General features: G+C 37.4%; 1 protein-coding gene across 1 annotated transcript in view; it reads left to right on the top strand.

The window, feature by feature from the left end:
* NBEAL1 (neurobeachin like 1) overlaps nucleotides 1-24,555 on the top strand; it is a 201,847-nt gene that overhangs the window by 24,953 nt on the left and 152,339 nt on the right. The window contains exons 2-5 of the mRNA XM_036253508.1: nucleotides 3,250-3,341; nucleotides 8,894-9,055; nucleotides 17,153-17,234; nucleotides 17,768-17,895. Of these exons, the coding sequence (XP_036109401.1) occupies nucleotides 3,250-3,341; nucleotides 8,894-9,055; nucleotides 17,153-17,234; nucleotides 17,768-17,895 (464 nt within the window). The remainder of the gene's footprint in view (nucleotides 1-3,249; nucleotides 3,342-8,893; nucleotides 9,056-17,152; nucleotides 17,235-17,767; nucleotides 17,896-24,555) is intronic.

Raw genomic sequence — 24,555 nt, 5'->3', positions numbered from 1 at the left:
GAAAGGGAGAGACAGAAAAACATCAGTGTGAATGAGAAACATTGATTGATTGCCTCTTGAACGTACCATGACTGAGAACCAAACCTGTAACCTAGGTGTGTGTCCTGACTGGGAATTGAACCTGAGACCTTCAGCTGTCTTTTCATTTTGTTGATGGTTTCCTTTGCTGTGTAAGAATTTTTTGTTTGATGTAGTCCCATTTGTTTATTTTTTCTTTTGTTTTCCTTGCCTAAGGCGATATATCAGAAAAAAGGATTACTATGAGAAACGTCTGAGATTTTACTGCCTATGTTTTCTCTAGGATTTTTACGGTTTCAGCTGTAACATTCTATGACCATTTTTGTACAGGCTTTTTGTGGATATGTTTTCAGTTCTCTCAGGAGAAATGGATAGGCCATGTGGTAAATGTATGTTTAACTTTAAACGAAAAGCCAAATTGTTTTCTAAGTGATTATATATCCCATCAGAAATGTGAGTTACAGTAGCTCTACATTTTCACTTATATTGATTAGTCTCTTTCATTTTAGCTATTCTAGTGGTTGTGTAATGGAGTTTCATTTGATTTTAATTTTAATTTTCCTCAATAACTAATGATGTTGAGCATGCTTTCATGTGCTATTTAGCCATTTGTGTATCCTTTTTTGTAAAGTGTTGTTTGTCCATTTTTATTTTAATTTTTTGTTAATCCTCACCTGAGGATATTTTTCCACTTATTTTTTATTTTTAGATAGACTGGAAGGGGGCTGGGGAGAGAAAGAGAGATGTGAAAGATCTTAATGTAAACGAGATGCATTGATTGGTTGCCTCCCACACGACCAAGACCAGGGCCTGGGATTGAACCTACAACCCAGGTACGTGCCCTTGCCAGAGAATCAAACCTGAGACCCTTCGGTATTGAGTTTTTAGAGAGAGGGAGGGGGAGAGAGAAAAATTGATCATGAGAGAGAAACATCAAAAGGCTACCTCTTGCAAGCCCCCTACTGGGGATCGAGCCTGCAACCCAGGTATGTATACTGACTGGAATCGAACCAGGACCTCTCAGTCAACGGGATGACGCTCAGTCCACTGAACCAGAGTGGCCAGGCCCTTTTGCCCATTTTTAAATTGAGGTATTGGTTTGTATATTCTTGGTATAAGTCCTTTGTCCAATATATGGAGTGAAAATATTTTCAGCTGGTATATGGCCTTTTTATTTTATTTTTTTAGCCTCACCCGAGAATATTTTTCCATTTTTTGTTCAGATAGAGTGGGAGGGAGAGAGAGGAAGAGAGAGAAACATCGACGTGAAAGGGACACATCAAGTGGCTGCCTCCCGCATGACCCAACCGGGGCCAGGGACAAACTGCAACCGAGGTATGTGCCCTTAACAGGAACCGAACCTGGTCTCTCTGGACTGCAGGCCGATGCTCTAACTGCTGAGCCAAACTGGCCAGGGCATTATTTTCTTAATGATGTCTTTTTATGGTTAGAAGTTTTAAAATTTTGATCAAAACCACTGATAATTTTTTCTTTTCTTTGGTTTGTGATTTTTGTGTTTTAGCTAAGAAATCTTTGTCTAATTATGCTCAATTAATATTTGACAAAGGTGGCAAGAGCATACAATGGAGTAAAGATAGTCTCTTCAATAAATGGTGTAGGGAAAATTGGACAGGTACATGCAAAAGTATGAAACCAGACCACCAACTTACACCATACACAAGAATAAACTCAAAATGGATAAAAGACTTAATTATTGTTAAGTTGTGAAACCATAAAAGTCCCAGAAAATGTAGGCAACAAAATCTTAGACCTCACATGGAGCGGAATTTTCACTGATACACCACCTAGGGCAAGAGAAATAAAGGAAAAAATTAATAAACAGGACTACATCAAACAAAAAAGCTTTTGCACAGCAAAAGAAAGCATCAGAATGAAAGGGGAACTCACTGTATGGGATACCATAATTGTCAATGATATATCGGATAAGGGGTTAATTTCCAAAATATATGAAGTACTCATACAACTCAACAAAAGGAAGATAGAGGATCCAATTTAAAAAATGGGCAGAGGACCTTCATAAACACTTTTCCAAAGAGGACATACTGATGGCCAACAGACAAATGAAAAAATGTTCAACATCACTAATAATTAGAGAGATGCAAATTATGGAAAACAATATGGAGTTTCTTCAAAAAATTAAAAATTGAACTGCCACTTCATCCGTGATTTCACTTTTAGGAATATATCCTAAGAAGCCTGAAACACCAATCAGAAAGAATATATGCACCCCTATGTTCCTAGCAGCCCTATTTATAATAGCTAGGATCTGGAAACAGCCCAAGTATCCATCAGTAGATGAGTGGATAAAAAAGCTGTGGTACATTGGCTGGCTGGTGTGACTTACTGGTTGAGTGTAGCACCATGCACCAAGAGGTCACCGGTTCGATTCCTGATCAGGGCACATGCCCAGGTTGTGGTCCTGATCCTCAGTGGGGATATGCAGGAGGCGGCCAGTCGATATTCTTTCTCATCAGTGTATATACCTCTCTCCCCGTCTTCCTCTCTTTCTAAAATCAGTAAAGAAAAAAAAGAAAGGGTGGTAGTCTAGCCGGTGTGGCTCAGTGGATCGAACGTTGTCCCATGGACTGAGAGGCCCTGGTTTGATTCTCAGTCAGGGCACCTGCCCTGGTTGCAGGCCTGATCCCTGGTAGGGGGCGTGCCAATCAGCGTTTCTTGGATGTTTCTATCTCTCCCTTCCTCTCTCTCTCTCTCAAAAAAATCAATAAAAATATATTTAAAAAAAAGAAAAATGTGTAAAAATTAGGCTTCATTGAGAATATGTCATTTAAAGAATGACTTTAAGATGAAGGAATTAGCCATTCAGCTGTTTGAGGGAAGAGTGTTCTGGGTAGAAAAAACGGCCATTACAAAGGCCTTAGGTTGGTGCATGTCTGGTGTTTTCCAGTGCCAGCCAGCCAGCCAGTCATTGTAGGTCAGGGTAATAATGGGTAAGGTCACAGAGATAAGGGAGGGAAAATTGTTTAGAATCTTATAGGCTGTTGTTAGGACTATAGTTCTTTGTGTGAGTGACATTGAAAAGCCATTTGAGTGTTCACTGTACTTAGAACATATGTCTTCCTGAATATCACTTCGAGATTTTACTTTATTTCTTATTCAGATTTATCAATTTATATCTGCTTAATGGGAGTAAAAACTTCTTTTTCTTTTCTGACAGATACACTTAATACTATAATGGTTTTCTACTTTCAGAAAGATCCAGATTACCTGAAGCTATGGTTGGACAATTTTGTATCTAGCTATGAACAATTCTTAGATGTTGACTTTGAAAAACTGCCCACCAGGTATGTACAAATACTTAATTTCTTACCCTTGGGTGAGTTTGTTAATATTTGGCAAAGACTTCATTTATGACATATACAAGGATGACAGTTATGTGACACACTTGATACTCCTGTTATAACCTTGCTCTCATTTTAGACATTGCTAATTGATCACTGTAGTCTTTTTTGCTGATATTAGACTTGGCTTCTAGAGGGCTCTTTTCTTCTTTGGTCATTCTCTGGCAACTGGGTGTCCTGCAGTTCACTTCAGTTCTGAAACTACCCCAAGTTAGTGCCAAATCCCACAACTTAAGGACGAAGTCTTAGGAGCCACACACACTTACCAACCAGCTATAAATTTGGGGATTCTCACAGCTCTCTCAGGTTCAACAATTTCCTAGAAGGACTCACAGAGCTCACTGAATGTGCTATACTTATGATTATGGTTTTATCATAAAGGATATATGTAGGACAGACAGGGCCTGAAAGGGTCTTGGATACAGGGCTTCAGTCCTCTCTCCCTATGGAGTCAGGGCATGTTGCCTTTCTCTGAACATCAGAGTGTTCAAATAAGGAAACTCTTTGAGCTTTGGGTGTCCAGACTTTAATTGGGTCTTATCACCTAATTGACTGTATGATTGAACTTAGTCCCCAGTTTCTTTCCCCTCCCAGAAAGTTGAGGGGAAAAGGGTCTTTCAAATGTGGCCAATCTAGCCTTTCTCAAAACTATTTAAGGGCCTACCATGGGTCACTTCATTTGCATAAGATTTCTTTATCATACCATAGGCATTTGAGTTGAAACTTACTTTTCTATTCCTGGCCTTAGAGTAGGGCCTTAGAAAAACATCTTGGAGAATGTGAAGTATTTATAATTTTAAAAGCTAAATTTGAAAATCATAAAATAGGGGGGAAATTAAAAACTTATGGAAACGTACAAGTGAAAGGACACATCTTTTTCCCCATTGCTCTTCCTACCACCATTTCCCACTCTCTTAGTTCCCAGGCCCACTTCTCAGATAAAGTTGTATCTCAAGCCATCTTGAAGAACCCTAGTTATAAGTCAGGTAATAGAGTTTAGGTTGACTGGGTTATGAAGCTGGAGAAATGAGACACTTTAACTACAAAAGGAACTCCATTTATAGAGATGTGTTGAGAGGGGAGGGAAGAAATGGATGGTGGTGTTTTTTTTTTAAACTTTATTGTTGAATGTATTACAGATGTTCCTCCTTTTTCCCCTATTGACCCCCTCCTCCTCGCTCCCGCCCCCCTCCTACATTTTTCCGCACTGTTGTCTGTGTGACATGGATGGTGTTTGATGATGAGAAAGAATATCTGGAGAATTAAACATTTTCAAGGAGGAAAGCATTTGCAATTTGGGGATGGAGGTAGGCAGTATAGAGGGTAGGTACAGACGAGTTGAATATGGAGAATCGAATGGGAACCAGATCTTGAAGTGTCAGACATACATTGTTAATGGACTTTGATTTTTTTTGTTATGGAAGATACAAGTCTCTACTAAAGAATTTTCTGCATAAAAGCATTATGTTAAGTGTTTGTAAAGTCACTTTGATGGAATTTGGAGGTTGTATTGGAAGGGGTTGAGACTGAAGGCAACAAGCCCATTTAAGAGGTGATTGTAATAATTCAGAGAAATAAATCAGTAGAGCTTTGGATACCAACAAAATGAACTTAAAAAAGGATGTAATTATGCTTCAAAAACAGTAGTGCTTTAATATTTATACATACAGTTTCAAACTTCTTTCTCATTAGATTATTTGTAACAGGTCTATAAAGGTTGAAAAATGTTAAATCTTTAACTTAAAATAAGATTATATATTATTGATTTCTATTCATGAAAAGAATATTCTTGTAGTTTGTGCTTAGAAGTGCTTTTTAAATAATTTACAACTCACTTCAGAACTTGAATCTAAGGATTTTATGGAGTTAAGACTTGGGCCTTTGAATGCTTGGGATTTTCTAAGGGGTATTTACTATCCTTACATTATAAATGTCTCTTTTCTTGAGACATCATTTCTAAAAACATTATGTAAATATATAATTTTACATTAAAGTGGAAGAATGCCAAAAACATTGCTTTACTTGTGATTGTGTTGGCTTATTTAAGGTTGTATTTCATATCTTTGTCAGAAAACTAAATGATGAATTTAGATTTTATTAGTAGAAAACTTTCAATTTTTCAAGTGAATGCTATGTACCAGATGTATGAAATTAGTCTAGTCAACCTTAAAGATAAGAAACTCACAGATAATCACTGAATGTAAACTGACTCTATAGAATTTACAAGTTAGAGAATTCATAACACAAGGCAGGGATTGCTTTTGCCAGAATTTAAAGCCTTGAAATTTAAGCTGGACTTCTTCCTGTGATAGATAGTTAGCAGCTGTTTTGAATAGACACTCAGTAGCCAAACAGAGGAGTGGAACAGATTTGGAAAATTTCAACAAAAAGTGGCCTAGAATTTTGGACAGTAAAGTCCTAGAGGTTGGAAAATGCTTCTAAATTCTTAACTCTTCATCATATTAGGAACATGGCTAAAAATTTCAACTTTGTTTATACATCATGTTTTAACTAAGCCTCAATTTTATAATCAGTGTTAATAAAACAAAAACAAAAACCATGGATTTCTCTTTTAGAAGCTAATGTTTTTTCTGTCTATGAAAATAAAAAACATGTGCAAATAGAGAATGGAACAGCCCTGGCCGGTTTGGCTCAGCGGTTAGAACGTTGGCCTGCGGTCCAGAGAGACCCTGGTTTGGTTCCCGCTAAGGGCACGCACCTCAGTTGCAGTTTGTCCCCGACCCTGGTTGGGTCCTGTGGGTGGCAACCACTCGATGTGTCCCTTTCACGTAGATGTCTCTCTCTCTCTCTTCCCCCCTCCCTCCCACTCTATCTGAACAAAATATGGAAAAATGTCCTCAGGTGAGGATTAAATAAATAAATTGAATAATCAAATGAAAAAAAAAAAAGGAAATGGGACAACTAAGGACAAAAGGACTACTCCTTTAAGTAACTAGGATTGAATATTAGGAAATGTGACATTTTCTTTCTTGTTGACTTACGTTTTTGGAAAAGTGAGGAGGAATAGTTGACCTTAATCTTGAAAATCAGTTACATTTAAATCTTTGCTTAATATTTTGAAGTTAATCTAGTTTTTTTAATCACCTCTTTTTAAGCTTTCAACAAGAAAAAAAGTATATATAAAAAAGAGTTTCTCTGGTACCATCTATGGATAAGAGAGAAGGAAGAATCCACAGCTACAAGTGAAGCTATGCCCAGACTAACAGGAAACCTTATTTTTGTAACATGGTTATAGAATTTGGCAGTCTTGGCAATGTGCCATGTGATTTATTTTCTGTGTAATTAAAGTCAGGTGTTTATTTATAAAACACATTTTACATTGTAGTGTGGTTCAGAAAGAGGCTAATAATATTAATCATACATATCTTTTTTTTTTTTTTTATCCTCACCCGAGGACATTCTTCCATTTTTTGTTCAGGTAGAGTGGGAGGGAGAGAGAAGAACAGAGAGAGAGAGAAACATCGATGTGAAAGGAACACATTGAGTGGCTGCCATCCACACAACCGACCAGGGCCGGGGACAAACTGCAACCGAGGTATGCGCCCTTAGCAGGACCGCAGGCCGACGCTCTAACCGCTGAGCCAAACCGGCCAGGGCAATCATACATATTTTTATATGACTACTAGTAATGTGCTAGATTTTTCTGTCCACAGTGAATGAAATGGCCTTTTACTTATTGTAAAATAGTAGTAATACTTCATACTAAACATTATCAGAAGAGAGAGTTATAAAGTATAATTTTTATTATTTATTTATTTAAAAATATGTTTCTGTTGATTTTTTTAGAGAGAGGGAGGAAAGGAGAGAGAAACATCAATGTCAGAGAGACACATCGATTGGCCCCCTCCTGCATGCCCCCTACCTGTGATTGAGTCCCCTACCCCAGGCATGTGCCCATACTTGGAATTGAACTGGGCGGGACCTCTCAGTCCCTGGGACAATGCTCAATCCACTGAGCCATGCCAGCTGGGCATTATAATTGCTATTTAATAGCAGTTCTTTAGGGTGTTCCTTCGTGATTTGGGCATTTTTCTTTTTTTTGTTAATTCTCACCTGAGGATATTTTTCCATTGATTTTTTTTTTTTTTTTAAGATAGAGTGGGATAGAGGGAGGGAGAGGGGAGAGAGAGAGAAGGAGAAAGAAAGGAAGAAAAGGGAAGGGAAGGGAAGGGAAGGGAAGGGAAGGGAAGGGAAGGGAAGGGAAGGGAAGGGAGGAGGGAGGGAGGGAGGGAGGGAGGGAGGGAGGGAGGAAGAAAGAAAGATGTGAGAGAGAAACGTTGATTGGTTGCCTCCCACAGGACCCTGACTGGGTCAGGATGAACCTGTAACCCAGGTATGTGCCCTTGACTGGGTGGGAATCAAATCCTTGGCCCTTCTCTTCATGGGCTGACACTTGAACTACTGAGCCAAACTGGCCAGGGCTTGGGCATTTTTCTTAATAGAGACAGGGAAATTAGTAGTATACAGTGACTTATGAAAAGACTCTTAGGCTTTAGTGATAGTATTTTTAAAATGTATTACATTTTTACAATTCTTACATAATTCAAAGCTGAAAATACACATTGATTTTCTGGTTTCAGAGCCCTGTGAAATAATGCAGATGATAGTACAATTTTATAGATTAGGGAATGTTTGAGATTAAATTTAGTATTTCATGTTACAGAGGGAACTTAGTGTGTAGGTCTTCTGATTTTGAATCTAGGGAATTTTTATTATGAGAGACACACCACATCTGATGTTGGTTTTTGCCCTTAAAGAATCGTAAAGTCCTTAGCCCTGGCTGGTTTGGCTCAGCGGTTGGAGCATCGGCCTATGGACCAGAGAGTCCCGGTTCGGTTCCCGCTAGGGGCACGTACCAACAACAACAAAAAAAAGAATCGTAAAGTCCTTTTTACACAGAAACCAGTTGTCAAAAATATTGAAATATTACTTAGAAAAATCTTCTATTATGTTCATGCTTGGGGTTCTACATTTACCTCTTTCTCTTTCTGCTTTCCTTTTGCTGGTTGTCTTCTCTCCCTCATCTGAGCACATGGCTTGGGCAACCTATAGATAGACGAATATTATTTATTTAGTAAAGCAGTTGAAAAATATTACACTAGTAATAGATACTTTATTTTTGTTTGCTAGTTATTATTTCCTTTAGAAATGGTATACACATATACACAAATATATTGTAAATAGTAAGTGAACTAATTTATATTCTAAGTATTTTCTTTAAAAATTGTACAATCGAAAATATAAAAAGCCTCTCTCTCTCTTTTCAGTAAGTCTCCTCTGAAGTAAGATTAACCACTCCTCTAATAATCTTCTAAAGTGTTACTAATCATCTGGTGGTGCCTTACAGAGAAGAAGGCACAAAGTATCTGGAATAAAAGAGCTTTAGGATTTGAGCTGAAAATGCAATTCCTCTGTAGTGGGAAACATTTTCTTCCTGTTTTTAAACACCTTATTTTGTTTCCTTTATATTGTAGGGTAGATGATGTGCCTCCAGGAATATCTCTGCTTCCTGACAATATTCTACAGGTTCTGAGGATCCAGCTACTACACTGTGTTCAGAAAATGGCAGATGGGTTAGAGGAACAACAGCAAGCCTTATCAGTTTTGCTTGTCAAATTCTTCATTATTCTTTGCAGGTATCTGGTACAAATAAACTAGTTATTTGTTTTAAGTAAATATTACCAAAATGGTAATGTATTTATTGATTATTAATGGTGTTTTTCATGTGGAGCATTGAAGAATGAGTGCACCTTTTGCAATAGACTTTTGGTTTGTTAGTATATTGGAAAGCCTTTTAGTTACTATAACTAGTTGTAGAGAGATTTGGCTAAGATTTAAAAAAAAATTGCTTTAGAGTGAAAACAATGATAAGAGTTCTTCCTAATCCAAGAGTTTATTGCATTGATATTTTCTTCTTTTTTTTTTTAATCCTTATCCGAGGATATTTTCACATTTTTATCTTCAGATAGAGTGGGAGAGAGAGAAAGAGAGAGAAACATCAATGTGAGAGAGACACATCGGCTGGTTGCCACCCACACGACCCCAACCAGGGCCGGGGACAAACCTCAACCGAGGAGGTTCCCTTATTGGGAACTGAACCCTGGGTCTCTCTGGTCTGCGGGCCAACACTCTTAACCGCTGAGCCAAGCCGGCCAGGGCAGCACTAATATTTTTTGTGTGGTGCTCACCTATAGACATATGTACATTTTTAGTGCTGTGCATTATTACTTTTGAAATGTACTTTTCTAATGTTTCAATTTTTAAGTGTACCAAGAAAGTATAATTATTCTACAGCTTGTATTTTCCAGGTTTATAGATAAGTAGGTCTGGGGTACTTAAATTTAGATATGCTTAAGTGTCAACTGGGAAGTTTAACAGAATTCAGAGCCTAAGCCTTACTTATGGAAATTCTGATACACAAGAGCTCATTCAGGCATTTTGATTTTTCACAAATTCCAAGTTAATCTGCATATCAGATGTTGAGAACTATTGAGTTTGGGCTATCACATCTTTTAAAAATCTTTTGATTTTTAGAGAGAGAGGAAGGGAAAGGTAGAGAAGAGAAACATTGATATGAGAATGCAACAATGATTGATTAGCTGCCTTCTGCATACCCTGCACTGGGAATCAAGCCCATAACTGGGGCATGCGCCTTTGACCAGGAATCCAGACTGCCACTTCCTGGTGCTTGGGATGATGTCCAACCAACTGAGCCAAGACGGGCCAGGGCAAAATCTATTATTTTTAAGGCATTTCCTGTTGTATATACTATTTGCTTTATAAATATTTTATAGTGATTTGTAGATAAATAAGGACTTAACTTACAACTTATTTATCTTTTTACTAGTTACCCATTGCCTTTGATTGCAGGAATCATAGAACGATTGAGCAAAAATTGTTAAAACATTTCTCTCCTAAGTTAGGCTCTCCCAGAACCTTAGGCATATTTCTGATTTTGTGCTCTTGTCTTTAAAATTCAGAAAAATTGCCCTGGCCGGTTTGGCTCAGCGGTTAGAGCGCCCGCCTGCGGTCCGGAGAGACCCGGGTTCGGTTCCCGCTAAGGGCATGTACCTTGGTTGCAGTTTGTCCCCGGCCCTGGTTGGTCGTGCGGGTGGCAGCCACTCGATGTGTCCCTTTCACATCGATGTTTCTCTCTCTCTCTCTTCCTCTCTCTCCCTCCCACTCTGTCTGTACAAAAAATGGAAAAATGTCCTCGGGTGAGGATTAAAAAAAAAAAAAAAAAAAAAAAATTCAGAAAAATGCTACAAGGAAAAGAGTTTACTCAGATGGTAAGACATGAGTTGGCTGCTGTGGTAGTTGATTTGCTGTATTTTCTCCTGTTAATTACCTAGTACAATTTTACTGAAATAAAAAGTTCTGTAGGTAAGTAATGGTTTTAAGTCCAATATGTTTAGCTCTTGGTAAGAGAGGAAAGCACTGGAATTTTCAACACATTTTTTGGTTGAACTTATTTTTTAGTAGGAGATAATCAGTCTCTGATGATACATTTAATGTTCAGTAGCTGCCAGTCACTGGCACTTGGAGATGTTAAAAAAGTAGACTGTTTTTTCATCAGTTTTTTTTTTTTTCCTGTGGTACGTGCTCCTACCGGAAACCGAACCCAGGACTCTCTGGTCCGCAGGCTGACACTCAACTGCTGAGCCAAACTGGCCAGGGCTTTCATCAGTTTTATTATTGTCTTTAGATTTACTACCGACCCTGTACCCCTTTATTGCCTGCATTCAGGGCAAACTGCTTTTAATGTCTTACCCTTGGTATGGCACTATTTTTTATTGAAGTTTAAGGTATATAAGTTAAAGTGGTGAGATCACAAATGTACAGCTAAATAAATTATAAATTGAATACACTGTGTCATCACCACTCAGTGATGAGTGAAATAGGACATTACTGGTACCCCAGAAACCCATTCTATGCTCTCTCTTAATTGCTACCCTTCATTGCTCTCCAAAGGTAACTGTTATCCTGACATTCAATACTATGGATAAATTTTGTCTAATTTTTAACTTTATTTAAATGAAATTGATCAAATAAGTTTATTCTTTTATGCCTGGCTTTTCCTTTTTTTTTTCCCTTAGTTTTTGCTTAGCTTTTTTCTGTGTTTATTTTGATTTTCAGACTTTTGTTGCCTTCTTTTTTTATTATTTTTTTTTAATCCTCACCCGAGGACATTTTTCCATTTTTTGTTCAGGTAGAGCGGGAGGGAGAGAGAGGAACAGAGAGAGAGAAACATCGATGTGAAGGGACACATCGAGTGGCTGCCACCCGCACAACCGACCAGGGCCGGGGACAAACTGCAACCGAGGTACGTGCCCTTAGCGGGAACCGAACCCGTGTCTCTCAGGACCCAGGCCGACGCTCTAACCGCTGAGCCAAACCGGCCAGGGCAGACTTTTGTTGCCTTCTGAACTGAATAGTTATTTTTGACTGAGTGCTTTACATTGCTTGAGAAATATTTTAGAGATCACTTCAGACCTGAGATGATACTGTCTTTCTTCAGAGATAATTTACATTAGTTTTCAGAACACTCAGATCCCCCTAATATAGTTAGTGATTGAGATTTTGACTTCAGTCTCTATGAATACAGATCTATTTTTTGTTTCACCCTTCTTGAGTGTCGCTTTTTGGGATCTCAAACTAAAGCCTTAGAAACTATCCTTTTTGGGCTCTGGATTCCAGTTTCTATCACCTTTCAGCACTGTGAGACTGTCAGTACTACTCATCAGTTTCTCATTGTTTCATCTCCTTCTGTCAGAATAGGTAGAAGTCATGAGGGCAAAAATGGACCTAAATACAGATCTCTTCTCTTTATGGGTTTACTTTTTCAGCATCTTGGAGTTGTAATTTTTCACTGCCTTTTAGTATTTTTGATGCCTTTAAATAAATTTTTAAAAAACGTTTTGTCCATCCTGTTTTTAGAGGAAAGATTAGTCATACTCTACTATTATTGAAGTCTTGCATAGGCTTTTTTCCCCCCATCAGATGCTGGTGACATACTTTATGATTTATTTTTTCTGCTTATATATTTTTTCACTTTTTTATTGTGTTAAAATACATATAACACTTATTGTAACCATTTTTAAGTGTTCAGTGGTATTAAATACAAATATGTTGTTGTATAGCTTTACCACTATATATTCTCATAATTCTTTTTCATCTTGAAGAACTGAATCTCTGTACCCATTAAACAATAATTCTTCACTCTCCCCCATCCCTAGTAACTACCATTCTATTTTCTGTGTCTATGATTTTAACCTTAGTACCACCTATAAATGAAATCATACAGTATTTGTCTTTTGGATACTGGCTTATTTAACTTAGCGTAATGTCCTCAAGGTTCATCCATGTTGTAGCATATTATAGAATATCCTTTTTTTTACTTTATTGATTTTTAGAGAGAGAGGAAGGGAGATGGAGAGAGAGAGAAAAACATCAATGAGAGAGAAAGAACATTGATTGGCTGCCTCCTGCATGCCTCCCACTGGGGATTTGGCCCACAACCTGGGCATGTGCCCTGATTGGGAATCGAACTGGCGACCTCTTGGTGCATGGGTTGACACTTAACCACGGAGCCACACTGGCCAGGCATATAGGATATTTTGTTTACAGCTGAATAACATTCTATTGTATGTGTATACCACATTTTGCTTATCGATTCATTCATTGATGACATTTGAACTGCTTCCACGTTCTAGCTATTATAAATAATGCTGCTATGAACAGGGATTTTGAGACCCTGCTTTCAGTTCTTTTGGGTACGTATTCAAAAGTGGAGTTGCTGAGTTGTGTAATAATTCTAGTTTTAATTTTTTGAGGAAATGTTGTACTATTTTCCATAGTGGTGGCTGCACCATTTTACATTCCCATTAGCAATTCACAGTGGTTTTAATTTCTCCACATTTTTGTTGTTTTCTGTTGTTTTGATAATAGGTATCCTAATGGATATGAGGTGGTATCTCATTGTAGCTTTGATTTGCATTTCCCTAATGATTGATGATGTTGAGCACGTTTATATATCTACTTTGGAGAAATGCCTATTCAAGACTTTTGTCCTGTTTTGAATTGGGTTGATTATGTTTCGAAGTTGAGTTTTAGGAGTTCTCTATATATTCTGGATACCAAATATATGATTTGCAGATATTTTCTCCCATTCTGTGGGTTGCATCTTTGATAGTGTCTTTGGATGCACAAAATTTAAAAATTTTTATGAAGTCCAGTTTGTCTCTTTTTGGTTGTTTTTATACCTTTGGTGTCGTATCCAAGATAGCATTACCAAATCTAATGTCATGACGATTTCATACTATGTTTTTTTTTAAGAGTTTTATTGTTTTAGTTCTTACACTTATGTCCTTGATCCATTTGGAGTTAATTTTTGTATATGATATAAAGTAAGGGTACAGCTTCATTCTTTGCATTTGAATATCCTAATTTTCCTAGCACCATTTTTTAAAAGACTGTCTTTCCCCATTGAATGGTCTTATTACCTTTGTCAAAAATTCTTTGACAGTATATGTGAGGATTTATTTCTGGGCTCTGTATTCTGTTCCATTGGTATATATGTCTGTCCTTATGCCAGTTCTGTACTGTTTTGATTATTATTGCTTTGTACTAAGATAAACTCAGGAAGTGTGAGTCCTCCATTTTGTTCTTCCTTTCAAGATTGTTTTGGCTATTTGGGGTCCTTTGAGATTCCATATAAATTTTAGGATGGGGTTTTCTGTTTCTGCAGAGAATGTCATTGGGGTTTTGATTGGGATTGCAATGAATCTGTAGATTGCTTTGATAAGTATTGACATTTTAACAATAGTAAATCTTTCAATCCATGAACATGATATCTTTCCATTTATTTATATTTTCTTTAATTTCTTCCAGCAATGTTTTTTATTTCATTTTCATTGTACAAGTCTTTCACTTCTTTGGTTAACTCCTAAGTATTTTATTCTTTTTGATGCTCTTGTAAATGGAATTGTTTTCATGACTTCCTTTTTAGATTATTCATTGTGTTATAGGAATGTAATTGATTTTTATGTGTTGACTTTATATCCTGCCTCTTTGCTGAATTTATTTACTAATTCTAATAGTTTTTTTTTTTTTGGTGGACTCCTTAGAGTTTTGTACCTATAAAATTGTATCATTTACAAACTGATAGTTTTACTTCTTCCTTTCCAGTTTGGATGTTTATAATTTCTTTTTCTTGCTTAGTTGTTCTAGTTAGTACTTCCCAGTACTATGTTGAGTAGAAGTAGTAAAAATGTCCATTTTGCCTTGTTCCTGTTCTTAAGAGGAGAAGCTTTTCAGTTTTTCACCATTGAGTATGACGTTTGCCGTGGATTTTTCATACATGGCTTTCATTATGTTGAGATAGTTTCCTTGATGACCCTTTAAGTTCCCTGGAAGTTACTTCAGGAGAGAGGGAGGGACTTTCAACAGTAGGGATAGGTGCAACAACAATGGCTGCTTGCCTCTGTCTGCTCCTCTGTGATCAGAAGCAGTAATCAGTAAAAGAGTACAAAACCCCAATATTTGGAGGATAAGGTCCTTTTTTTCCATGCTAGTTATTCTAAGCTCTTAGCAAGTTCCAGGAACATGTGCACAGCCGCCTCCCACATGACGGGTTGGGGCTGGGTAGTTGCGACCCTGCTATTTGCTGAAATTGACCAAAATCAACCAACATTAACGGCAATTTATTCTCCAAGTCTTCCTCTTTTTTTTGTTTTTGTTTTTTTTATCCTCACTCGAGCACATTTTTGCATTCATCTTCAGATAGAGCAGGAAGGAGAGAAGGTGGAAGAGAGAGAGAGAGAAACATCGATGTGAGAGAGACACATTGACTGGTTGCCACTTACACGACCCCAACCAGGGCCGGGGACAAACCATAACTGAGGTACGTGTCCCTAACGGGAACCTAACCCAGGACTCTGGTTCATGGGCCGATGCTCTAACCGCTGAGCCAAACTGGCCAGGGCCAAGTCTTCCTCTTTTTTAAAAAAAATATGTTTTGATTGATTTTTTTTAGAGAGGGAGATAGAAACATCGATGTGGGAGACAAACATCAATTGACTGCCTCTACCTGCCCCCTTTTGGGGATCGAGCCCACAACCCTGGCATGTGCCCTGATCCAGAATCGAACTGGGACCTCTCAGTCCAGGGGATGACGCTGAATCCACTGAGCCACACTGGCCTGGCCCAAGTCTTCCTCTTAAACTGAGAGCCTTCAATAGACTCTACAGTTCCAAAATAGTGATATCAGACCAACCCTACCAGTGCGATTGTTTTCTAGGTGTGGAGACAGATTCCTGGAACTTTCTACACCACCATCTTCCCAGAATCCTCTGCAGGGTCTTTGAATTTTACCTCTCCTTTACTGTTTTCTCAGAGATGTCATGCCAATCTTTTTTTTTCCTTTATTGATTATAGAAAGAGAGAGGAAAGGAAAGGAAGAGAGAGATAGAGAACAATGAGAGAGAACATTGATTGGCCATCTCCGCATGCCCCCCACTGGAATTGGGCCCATAAGCTGGGCATGTGCCCTGATCAGGAATTGAACCTGTGACCTCTCAGTGCATGGGTCCATGCTCAACCACTGAGCCACACCAGCCAAGCCCAGTCTTTTTATTTAAAGACTGACTTTACTGTATGTATATTTTCTGTTTGTTTAGCTTATATTGGATTTTAAGATACAGGGAATTTTTCAATGTCACAATGTCTCAGAACAGAAAATTAATAGAGTTTGGTTTGTTATCCTAAGAAAAAGACTGATGATATTAGTATTTTATGTGTCTTACCTCAATCTTTAAACATAGAATAAAAAAACAAGGACCATATATTAATTTATACCAAGAACTATTGATCTACTTCTTTTTTTTTTTGGTACATGCCCCTTGCGGGAACCGAACCTGGGACTTTATGGTCCACAGGCTGACACTCCAACTGCTGAGCCAAACTGGCCAGGGCACCTTTTTTTAAAAAATTCTCACCCAAGGATACTTTCCTACTTATCCTTAGATAGAGCAGGAGGGAGGGAAGGAGAGAGAAACACCTACACAAGAGAGACGCATCAACTGGCTGCCTCCCACACGACCCTGACGAGGGCCGGGATGAACCACAACTGAGGCACATGCCCCTGACCAAATCAAACCCATGTCTCTTTGGTCCGTGGGCCTACGCTCTTACCGTTGAGCCAAACGAGTCAGGGCTGATGCACTTCTTTAAATAAGAAATGTACTATGCTGCCAAGTTTAAAAAGCTAACTATAATTTCAAAAAGCATAGTGAAAATTATAAAACTGCACATATGTTATAATGGCAATGATATTTACAAAACCCAAACTAAGATTCTGCATAGAAAAAAAAAAACCTGAAAGGAAATCATCTAAAATGGAAATAGTTGCAAATGTTTGGCTTATAAGAATATTCATGATTTGTTTTTCCTCTTTTGTTTCTACTTTGTGATTTTTTTCCAAATTTTCTATAATAAATTAATACTAATCAGCATGCACTTCTTAAACTGTGTATCGTAGTTAATGGTATATGAGGTGTGTTTCACATTCTGAGTGAGAAAGCAGGTATATAACTGTATTTATTTTAAGCTTAAATACATGTATTTGTATTTCATTTGCCAACATGTGTTTTCAGAATCCAACCTGAATACATGAATATACATTTTTCTCACTTTTCATATGTAATAAACACATGTCTATTCTTTTTTTCTCACAGAAATCTATCTAATGTGGAAGAAATTGGGACTTGCTCTTACATTAATCATGTCATCACAATGACAACATTTTATATCCAGCAAGTAGGTGTGAATTATATATTCCTTTTGTAGCTTTACTAAAAGTAACTAGGTTTTATTTTTTCACTATAGTTAGTAAATGTTTTCATGAGAAGAGAATTAAAATTATCATTGGTACATTGTATTTCAGGCATCTTATACATGTTATCTAAAAGTAGATAAGCAGTTCTTAATATAGTTTATTTTAATTTAAATAAAGTGTTTTATAAATGGTTTTTTAAAATGACACAGTTTGTCATTTTATGTATTATTCATCAAACGTTTGCTATTGAACACATGGTTTTTTTGGAAAGATGTTTGGTTATTCATTGGAAACCCTTCCTAGGAAATTAATAAAATTTGAGAGGTTATATTCAGGCCATCTGATTAATTGACGATATACTTTAGATTCAAATGGAACTTAGGCTTATTTGAATAAAAATGATTTATTATTAGATGACGAATGAAATATGTTTTCCTTTAATGATATAGGTAAGGATGTTAAACAGTTTAATACTTTTAATTAAATATAAGTTTATGAATATCTTTATTCTCAGTTAAAAAGCAGAAAAAAAGAGAAGGAATTGGTAGATCAGACATCCATTGAAGAATTTGTGATCCATGCATTGGCATTTTGTGAAAGTTTGTATGATCCATATCGAAATTGGAGACATAGAATTTCAGGGTATGTTTTATAAGTCATAATTTTCATTTTAACCTGAATGTCATAATATATGCAGTCCTTTAAAGCAGGATTTATTCTCTGTGAAAGCAATTGGTAATATGTATATAAGACGACCCCCATTTCTGTCTCTGAAGTAGAGAACTATATTGGAGGTAATGAATTAATGATACATGCCACTTCCAGATATTAATTTACCCTGAACTTTTATTTTGTGATGCAATTGAATGCTAATATCAGGAAAACTTCAAAGCACAGTAGCATCAAGTAGAAACTACATATTTTTCAAGGAGAGGTCTCTGTTTTTAAAGCATATTTCACAATTTGAAAATGATTTTTAGCAATATTTGTCCATTTATTTTATTTTCTCCATCACCATTTATCCCTTCTTTGCCCTCTTCTACCTTTCCCTGCCCCCACCCTAGCAATCACCATACTTTTGTCCATGTCCTTGAGTTTTCTTTCTCTCTGCCTTTTTTTTTTTTTTTTTGCTCAATCCCTCTACCCACCTACTTAACACACACACACTGGAGCTATCTTGTCCATTTACTTATTCATTTATTTATTTATTTATTTATTTATTTATTTATTTATTTAAATCCTCACCCAAGGATATTCTTCATTTATTTTCAGACAGAGTGGGAGGGAGGGAGGAAGGTTAAGTGAGAGAGAGAGAGAGAGAGAGAGAGAGAGAGAGAGAGAGAAAGGGAAACAGAAACATCAATGTGAGAGAGACACGTTGATTGGTTGCTTCCTGTATGGCCCTGACCAGGGCCGGGGACCGAACCACAATTAAGGCATGTGCCCTTTACCGGAATCAAACCTGCAACTGCTTGGTCCACAGGCTGATGCTCTAACTGCTGAGCCAAATGAGCCATTTGTTTTTTTGTTTTTTTATTTATTTTTATTTTTTAATCCTCACCCGAGGACATTTTCCTATTTTTTGTTCAGATAGAATGGGAGGGAGAGAGAGAGAGAGAAACATCGACATGAAAGGGACACATCGAGTGGTTGCCACCCACACGACCCAACCAGAACCTGGGACAAACTGCAACCGAGGTACGTGCCCTTAGCGGGAACCGAACTCGAGTCTCTCTGGACCGCAGGCCAATGCTCTAACCGCTGAGCCAAATCGGCCAGGGCCAGCCATTTATTTTCATTCGTGGAGCTTGTGTCAGTCAGAATAACAGAAACTATATTAGTATTTAAAAAGAGAATATGGGGTGGACAAGAGTAGGTTTACAGTTGTAAGTGAAATAGAGTTTATTCTTGTATTACTATTTATTAATTGTATTATTTTTAAAAAATGTTTTTATTGATTTTTTTTTTAGAGAGGAAGGGAGAAGGAGAGAGACATAGAAACATCAATGAGAGAGAGACGCATTAACATTGATCGCAGCCTTCTGTATGCCCCATACTGAGGATCAAACCTGAACCCAGGCATGTACCCTGATGGGAAACCAGCGACCTCTTGGTGCATAGGCTGATGCTCAACAACTGAGCTACACTGGCTGGGCTGTTGTATTATTTTGCATAGGAATTACTGTAAACCTAGTTTTGCCCTACCGTGTATAATACAAGAACATTGTGTAATAGGTATCGGGGAATTCAAAAAGCATAGGGGAACACTGATAATACCAATACAGTGACTTCAGGAGGCAGCTACTTTTCTGGGATGAGGGAACAAAAGGAAGAGATTAGAGTTACCAGAAACTAGATTTAGAGAGTTCCTGCAGTGCTGGGGCTTGTACCTCTGAGGAAATAGCATTGCTTAGCCAGTCTAGGTATTGCTAAGCAGTCTTAGAGGCTAGTTCTGAGATAGCCAAAAATAGGCAGAAGATAGGAACCAACTGTAAATGCTACAGTTAAGAACTGTTAGCTGGTAAAGAATAAGGAATAAGGAATGAATCCCTTTTTTTACTTTTTAACCTTCCGGTCTCGATTTAGTACTCCCTATTGGCAAACCCAACAGTGGGGTGGCTTGGAAAAATGAAATATAGATTGTAGAGTGCCTTCTGAATCTCAGAAGCAGATACAGTATAGGATGATGGGTTTAGAGGTTAATGACAATAGTATAATTACCAGTACAGAGCTCAAAGAGAAGAGTTTTACATTTGTACATCTTTCTTAATCTGTGGGCATAGAATATGAAGATTTGTGTCATCACCCACAATTAGATTGCTTTTATAGGTCTCCTAAATCTGCTATATTTTCAATCTCAAGATTTGGGGGGGGGGGGGCTGGCTGATGTGGTTCAGTGGTTCAGTGATATGGATCAGCCGGAGCACTAAAGGGTCATGGGTTTGATTACTGGTGAAGGGCATGTACCTGGGTTACAGGTTTGATCCCCAACCCAGTTGGGGCCACGTGTGGGAGGCAACTAATCGATGTGTCTCTCTCTCATTGATGTTTCTCTCTCTTCCTCCCTCTTTCCCTCTTCCTCCTTCCCACTCTCCCCCTCTCTTCATCCCTTCCACTCTCTGTAAAATAAAAATCAATGGAAAAAAATATCCTTGGGTGAGGATTAAAAAATATTTTTTCATTTTCAATTTAACCTGACCCACTTATAAACAGTTCTCACTTCCTGCAACATTTTATTACTGAAATGTTTGGTTTTTATAGGCTTTTCAGGGTTTTTAGGGTAGTATACTCTCACTTTGAATGCCATCATTAGATAATGGTGGGTAATTTTTTTCCTTTTTATTGAGTTAATTGGGGTAATACTAGTTAACAAAAATTCTACAGTTTCAGGTGCACAGTTCTACAACACATCATCTGTGCACTGTATTGTGTGTTTACCACCTGATGGTGGTGAAAAGTTGATAACAGAACATTTATGTAGACTATATAGTAATAATTACATGTTCTAATTAGTGATATTTTACTTAAATACTGAATCCTTTAGTTAAAGCAAGAGGTAAGATATAGAATAATAGGAACAAATACTCTAGCTATTAAATATAACAATCCTATCTAGTTATTTATACATTAACTTTCCTTTATGCCTTGAGAGAAGTTGTCTTTATTAGTTAGGGTTCTCCATAGCAACAAAATCAGTAAGGTATGTATGTGTGTGTTTAGAAAGAGTTAGTATAAACAATTGCCTCATGATTATAGAGGTTGGCAGTCCAAATCTGCCATGTGGATTGGTAGGCTTGTGCCCCAGGAAAGTAAATGGTAAAGTTATAGGCTGAAGGTTGGCTGGTAGAGAGCCAATGTTCTGGTCCCAGTCCAAAGGCAGTGAGGCTGGGCACCCAGACCAGTTGATGCAGAAGAAGTTGGAAGGCAGTCTGCTGGAAAATTAATTCTTCCTTGCTTGGGGAATTAATTTTCCAGCACTTTTTCTTTATTCAGGCTTTTAACAGATTGGATGAGGCACTTTCTGGAGGGCAGTCTCCTTTACCTAGAGTTCACCAGTTTAAAGATTAATTTCATCCAAAACATCCTCCAAGTTAACAAATAAGTTTTGATAAGGAACATGATTTTTTTGCGTGGTTTTATTTTTTTATTTTATTTATTTTTTAATCCATACCTGAGGATATTTTTCTGTTTATTTTCAGATAGAGTGGGAGGGAGAGAAAAAGAGAGAGAAGGAGAGAAACATCGACGTGAGATGGACACATCAACTGGTTGCCTCCCACATGACCCTGACCAGGGCCAGGGATGAACCGCAACCGAAGTTTGTGCTCTTAACCGGAATTGAACCCGAAACTCATTGGTTTGCGGGCCGACACTCTAACTGCTGAGCCAAACTGACCAGGGCCTTTTGTGTGGTTTTAAATGTTTCTCCACAGATTCAAATTTTGTTGCAAAGGAAAAATTAGTAATTATCATTAAAAACACATTTTTTTTTTCTTTATTGATTTTAGAGAGGAAGGGAGAGGGAGAGATAGAAACCGATGAGAGGGAACATTGATTGGCCGCCTCCTGTGTGCCCCTCACTGGAGATTTGGCCCACAACCTGGGCATGTGCCCTGACCAGGAGTCGAACTGGCGACCTCTTGGTGCATGATGTGTTGACACTCAACCACTGAGCCACACCAGCCAGGCAATTAGTAATTATTTTGTATAGTACTGATAGTGTGATGACTGGATGACCAAAATTAACATCAGTGAGAAGCAGACGGACATTCTGTGCCTCCGTGACAGTCAAAGAAGGACATCTCATTGCTGGTATAGCACTCCAGCCAATTCTGCATAATCTGAATCGAGTTGTATGGAAACATCAAGCAAACCCAAAATGAAGAACATTTTAATGAATAAAAAAAAGGTGGGGACAGCATTCTTTAAAAGTATTATCAAGAAAGCTGTGGGAATGTTTCAGATTAAAAGAAGCTAAAGAGACATGACAGTTTAATGCAATCCCTGACCCTGGACAGGAGCTCTACTGTGGTAGGGGTGAAGGGATTCTACAAAGTTCACAGTTGGATCATTTGACAAAACTGGATTATTAATAGTAGATTAAATATATCAATGTTAAATGTACTGAAATTTATAAATACATTGTGCTGTTATTTAAGAAAATATTCCTTTTCTTAGGAAGTACTTACTAAAATATTTAGAGGTAAAAGACCAGAATACCCATAATTTCTCCCTAAGTGTTCTGAAAAATCTTCTGTGTGTGAACATGTATTTTCATAAATATATGTGCATTATGTATATGGAGTGAGAGTGAGCAAATGGTAAAGCATTTGGGATAACATTTTAACAATGAACCTGGATAAACTGTATTTGAAGTTCTTTGTACTATTTTTATTCTTGCAATTTTTGCAAGAGTTTGAACTTATATCCAGATAAAAAGTTTAAAAATTTAGAAAATATCCTAGGCAGGAGGTGAGCACAAAAAAGAAGCACAGAAAAATTGACCAGGGGTCATGAACTTAGAATTAGAAAACTGAGACGCAGACAAATGTAATATATAATAATGGAGCAACTAATATGCTATGTTTCAAAAATGGTGCATGACCAAGTTTATTTTTAGCTATTCTACTTTAACATATTGAAAACATGCAATAATTTATTGTTTGTGTTACATAATTTTCTCCCCTTTTATTTATGTTAGCATATTAAATTTTCCACAGTTATAATGGAAATTTTGTTCATATGTGACATCTAATACAGGGCTTTTAAAATGAGTGATTAATTACAGATTGCAGGAATACATTTTGATTATGTTAATCAAGTGAAAATGTTTATCTTATTTGTAGCACAGGATGTTATGATAGGATATAACTAATCTGTTAATACCATAATTGATAATAAGTGTGCACAATGTAAATAATACCATGGAAAAATGTAACAAATATAAATTAAGTTTCATTCTTTTAAAATTAATTTTTCTACCACATGACTAAATTTTTTAAGGGCATGACTGACTTTTTATTTGAAACTCCAGGAAAATTTGTATTGTTGTAAAGAAATAAAATCTTTGATAATGGTCTTAATTAAATAGGAAGATCCAATAGTATTCCAGGATGTTATGTTTGGAATTATAATAAATACAGACAGTATGGTAATTATGCCTTCCAAACAGTAGAAATAATCATAAATTTGGAAAGCAGTCAGTAGCAAATGGTGTCTGAAATGATTTCTAGTGAATGTAGATATTAGATCTGGATCTTAGAACTTTGTTCTGTCATTACTGAGTCCATCTTTGCCTATCCTATTTGGCTTATTCTGTGGTCAGTTGACTTTTGTTTCTAGCTTTGAATAATTATAAGGGAAGTAATTTCTTTTTTATTTATTTATTTTATTTTTATTTATTATGTGACAGAGCCACATTGACTGGTTGCCTCCTGCACGACCACCCGACCAGGGCCGGGGACAAATGCAACTGGGGTACATGCCCTTGACCAGAATCAAACCTGTGATTCATTGGTCTGTGGGCTGATGCTCTAACTGCTGAGCCAAACTAGCCAGGGCTTTTTTTATTATTAAAATATGTTTTTATTGATTTTTTCTTAGAGAGAGAGAGAAACATCGATGTAAGAGAGAAACATCGATTGGCTGCCTTGTGTGCACCCCCTACTGGGGATTGAGCCTGCACCCTGAGCTTGTGCCCTGACCAGGAATCGAACCAAGACCTCTCAGTCCATGGGACGGCGCTCAGGCCACTGAGCCATACCAGCTGGGCAGGAAAGTAATTTCAGTATCTCAATTATGGTTAGTAAGAAGACATTATTTTAATACTTTATCAGTAGATCACATTTAGGTGTATGGAATTTTTATGTGGCGCTTCTTAAAATATTTTTTATTTTTGTTGTTTTTTTAAAAAAATATTTTTTCTTTATTGATTTTTAGAGAGAGGAAAGGAGAGAGAGAGAGAGAAACATTGTTGAGAGAGAATATCGATTGGCCATGTCCTGCATGCCCCCCACTGGGGATTGAGCCCACAACCTGCGCATGTGCCCTGACCGGGAATTGAACTGGCAACCTCATGGTGCAAGTGTTGATGCTCAATCACTTAGCCACACCAACTGGGCCATTTTTGTTGTTATTTTTATTTTTTATTTTATTTTTTAATCCTCATCTGAGGACACTTTTGCATTCATCTTCGGATAGAGCGGGAGGGAGAGAGGGAGGAAGAGAGAGAGGGAAACATCGACATGAGAGAGACATATTGAGTGGTTGCAACCCTTACGACCCTAACTGGGGACGGGGACA

The sequence above is a fragment of the Molossus molossus genome, unplaced genomic scaffold (assembly GCF_014108415.1).
Source record: "Molossus molossus isolate mMolMol1 unplaced genomic scaffold, mMolMol1.p scaffold_m16_p_11, whole genome shotgun sequence".
NCBI classification, from domain to species: domain Eukaryota; kingdom Metazoa; phylum Chordata; class Mammalia; order Chiroptera; family Molossidae; genus Molossus; species Molossus molossus.
The sequence above is the reverse complement of the archived record's forward strand: the minus strand, read 5'-3'. Positions and strand labels throughout refer to the sequence as shown.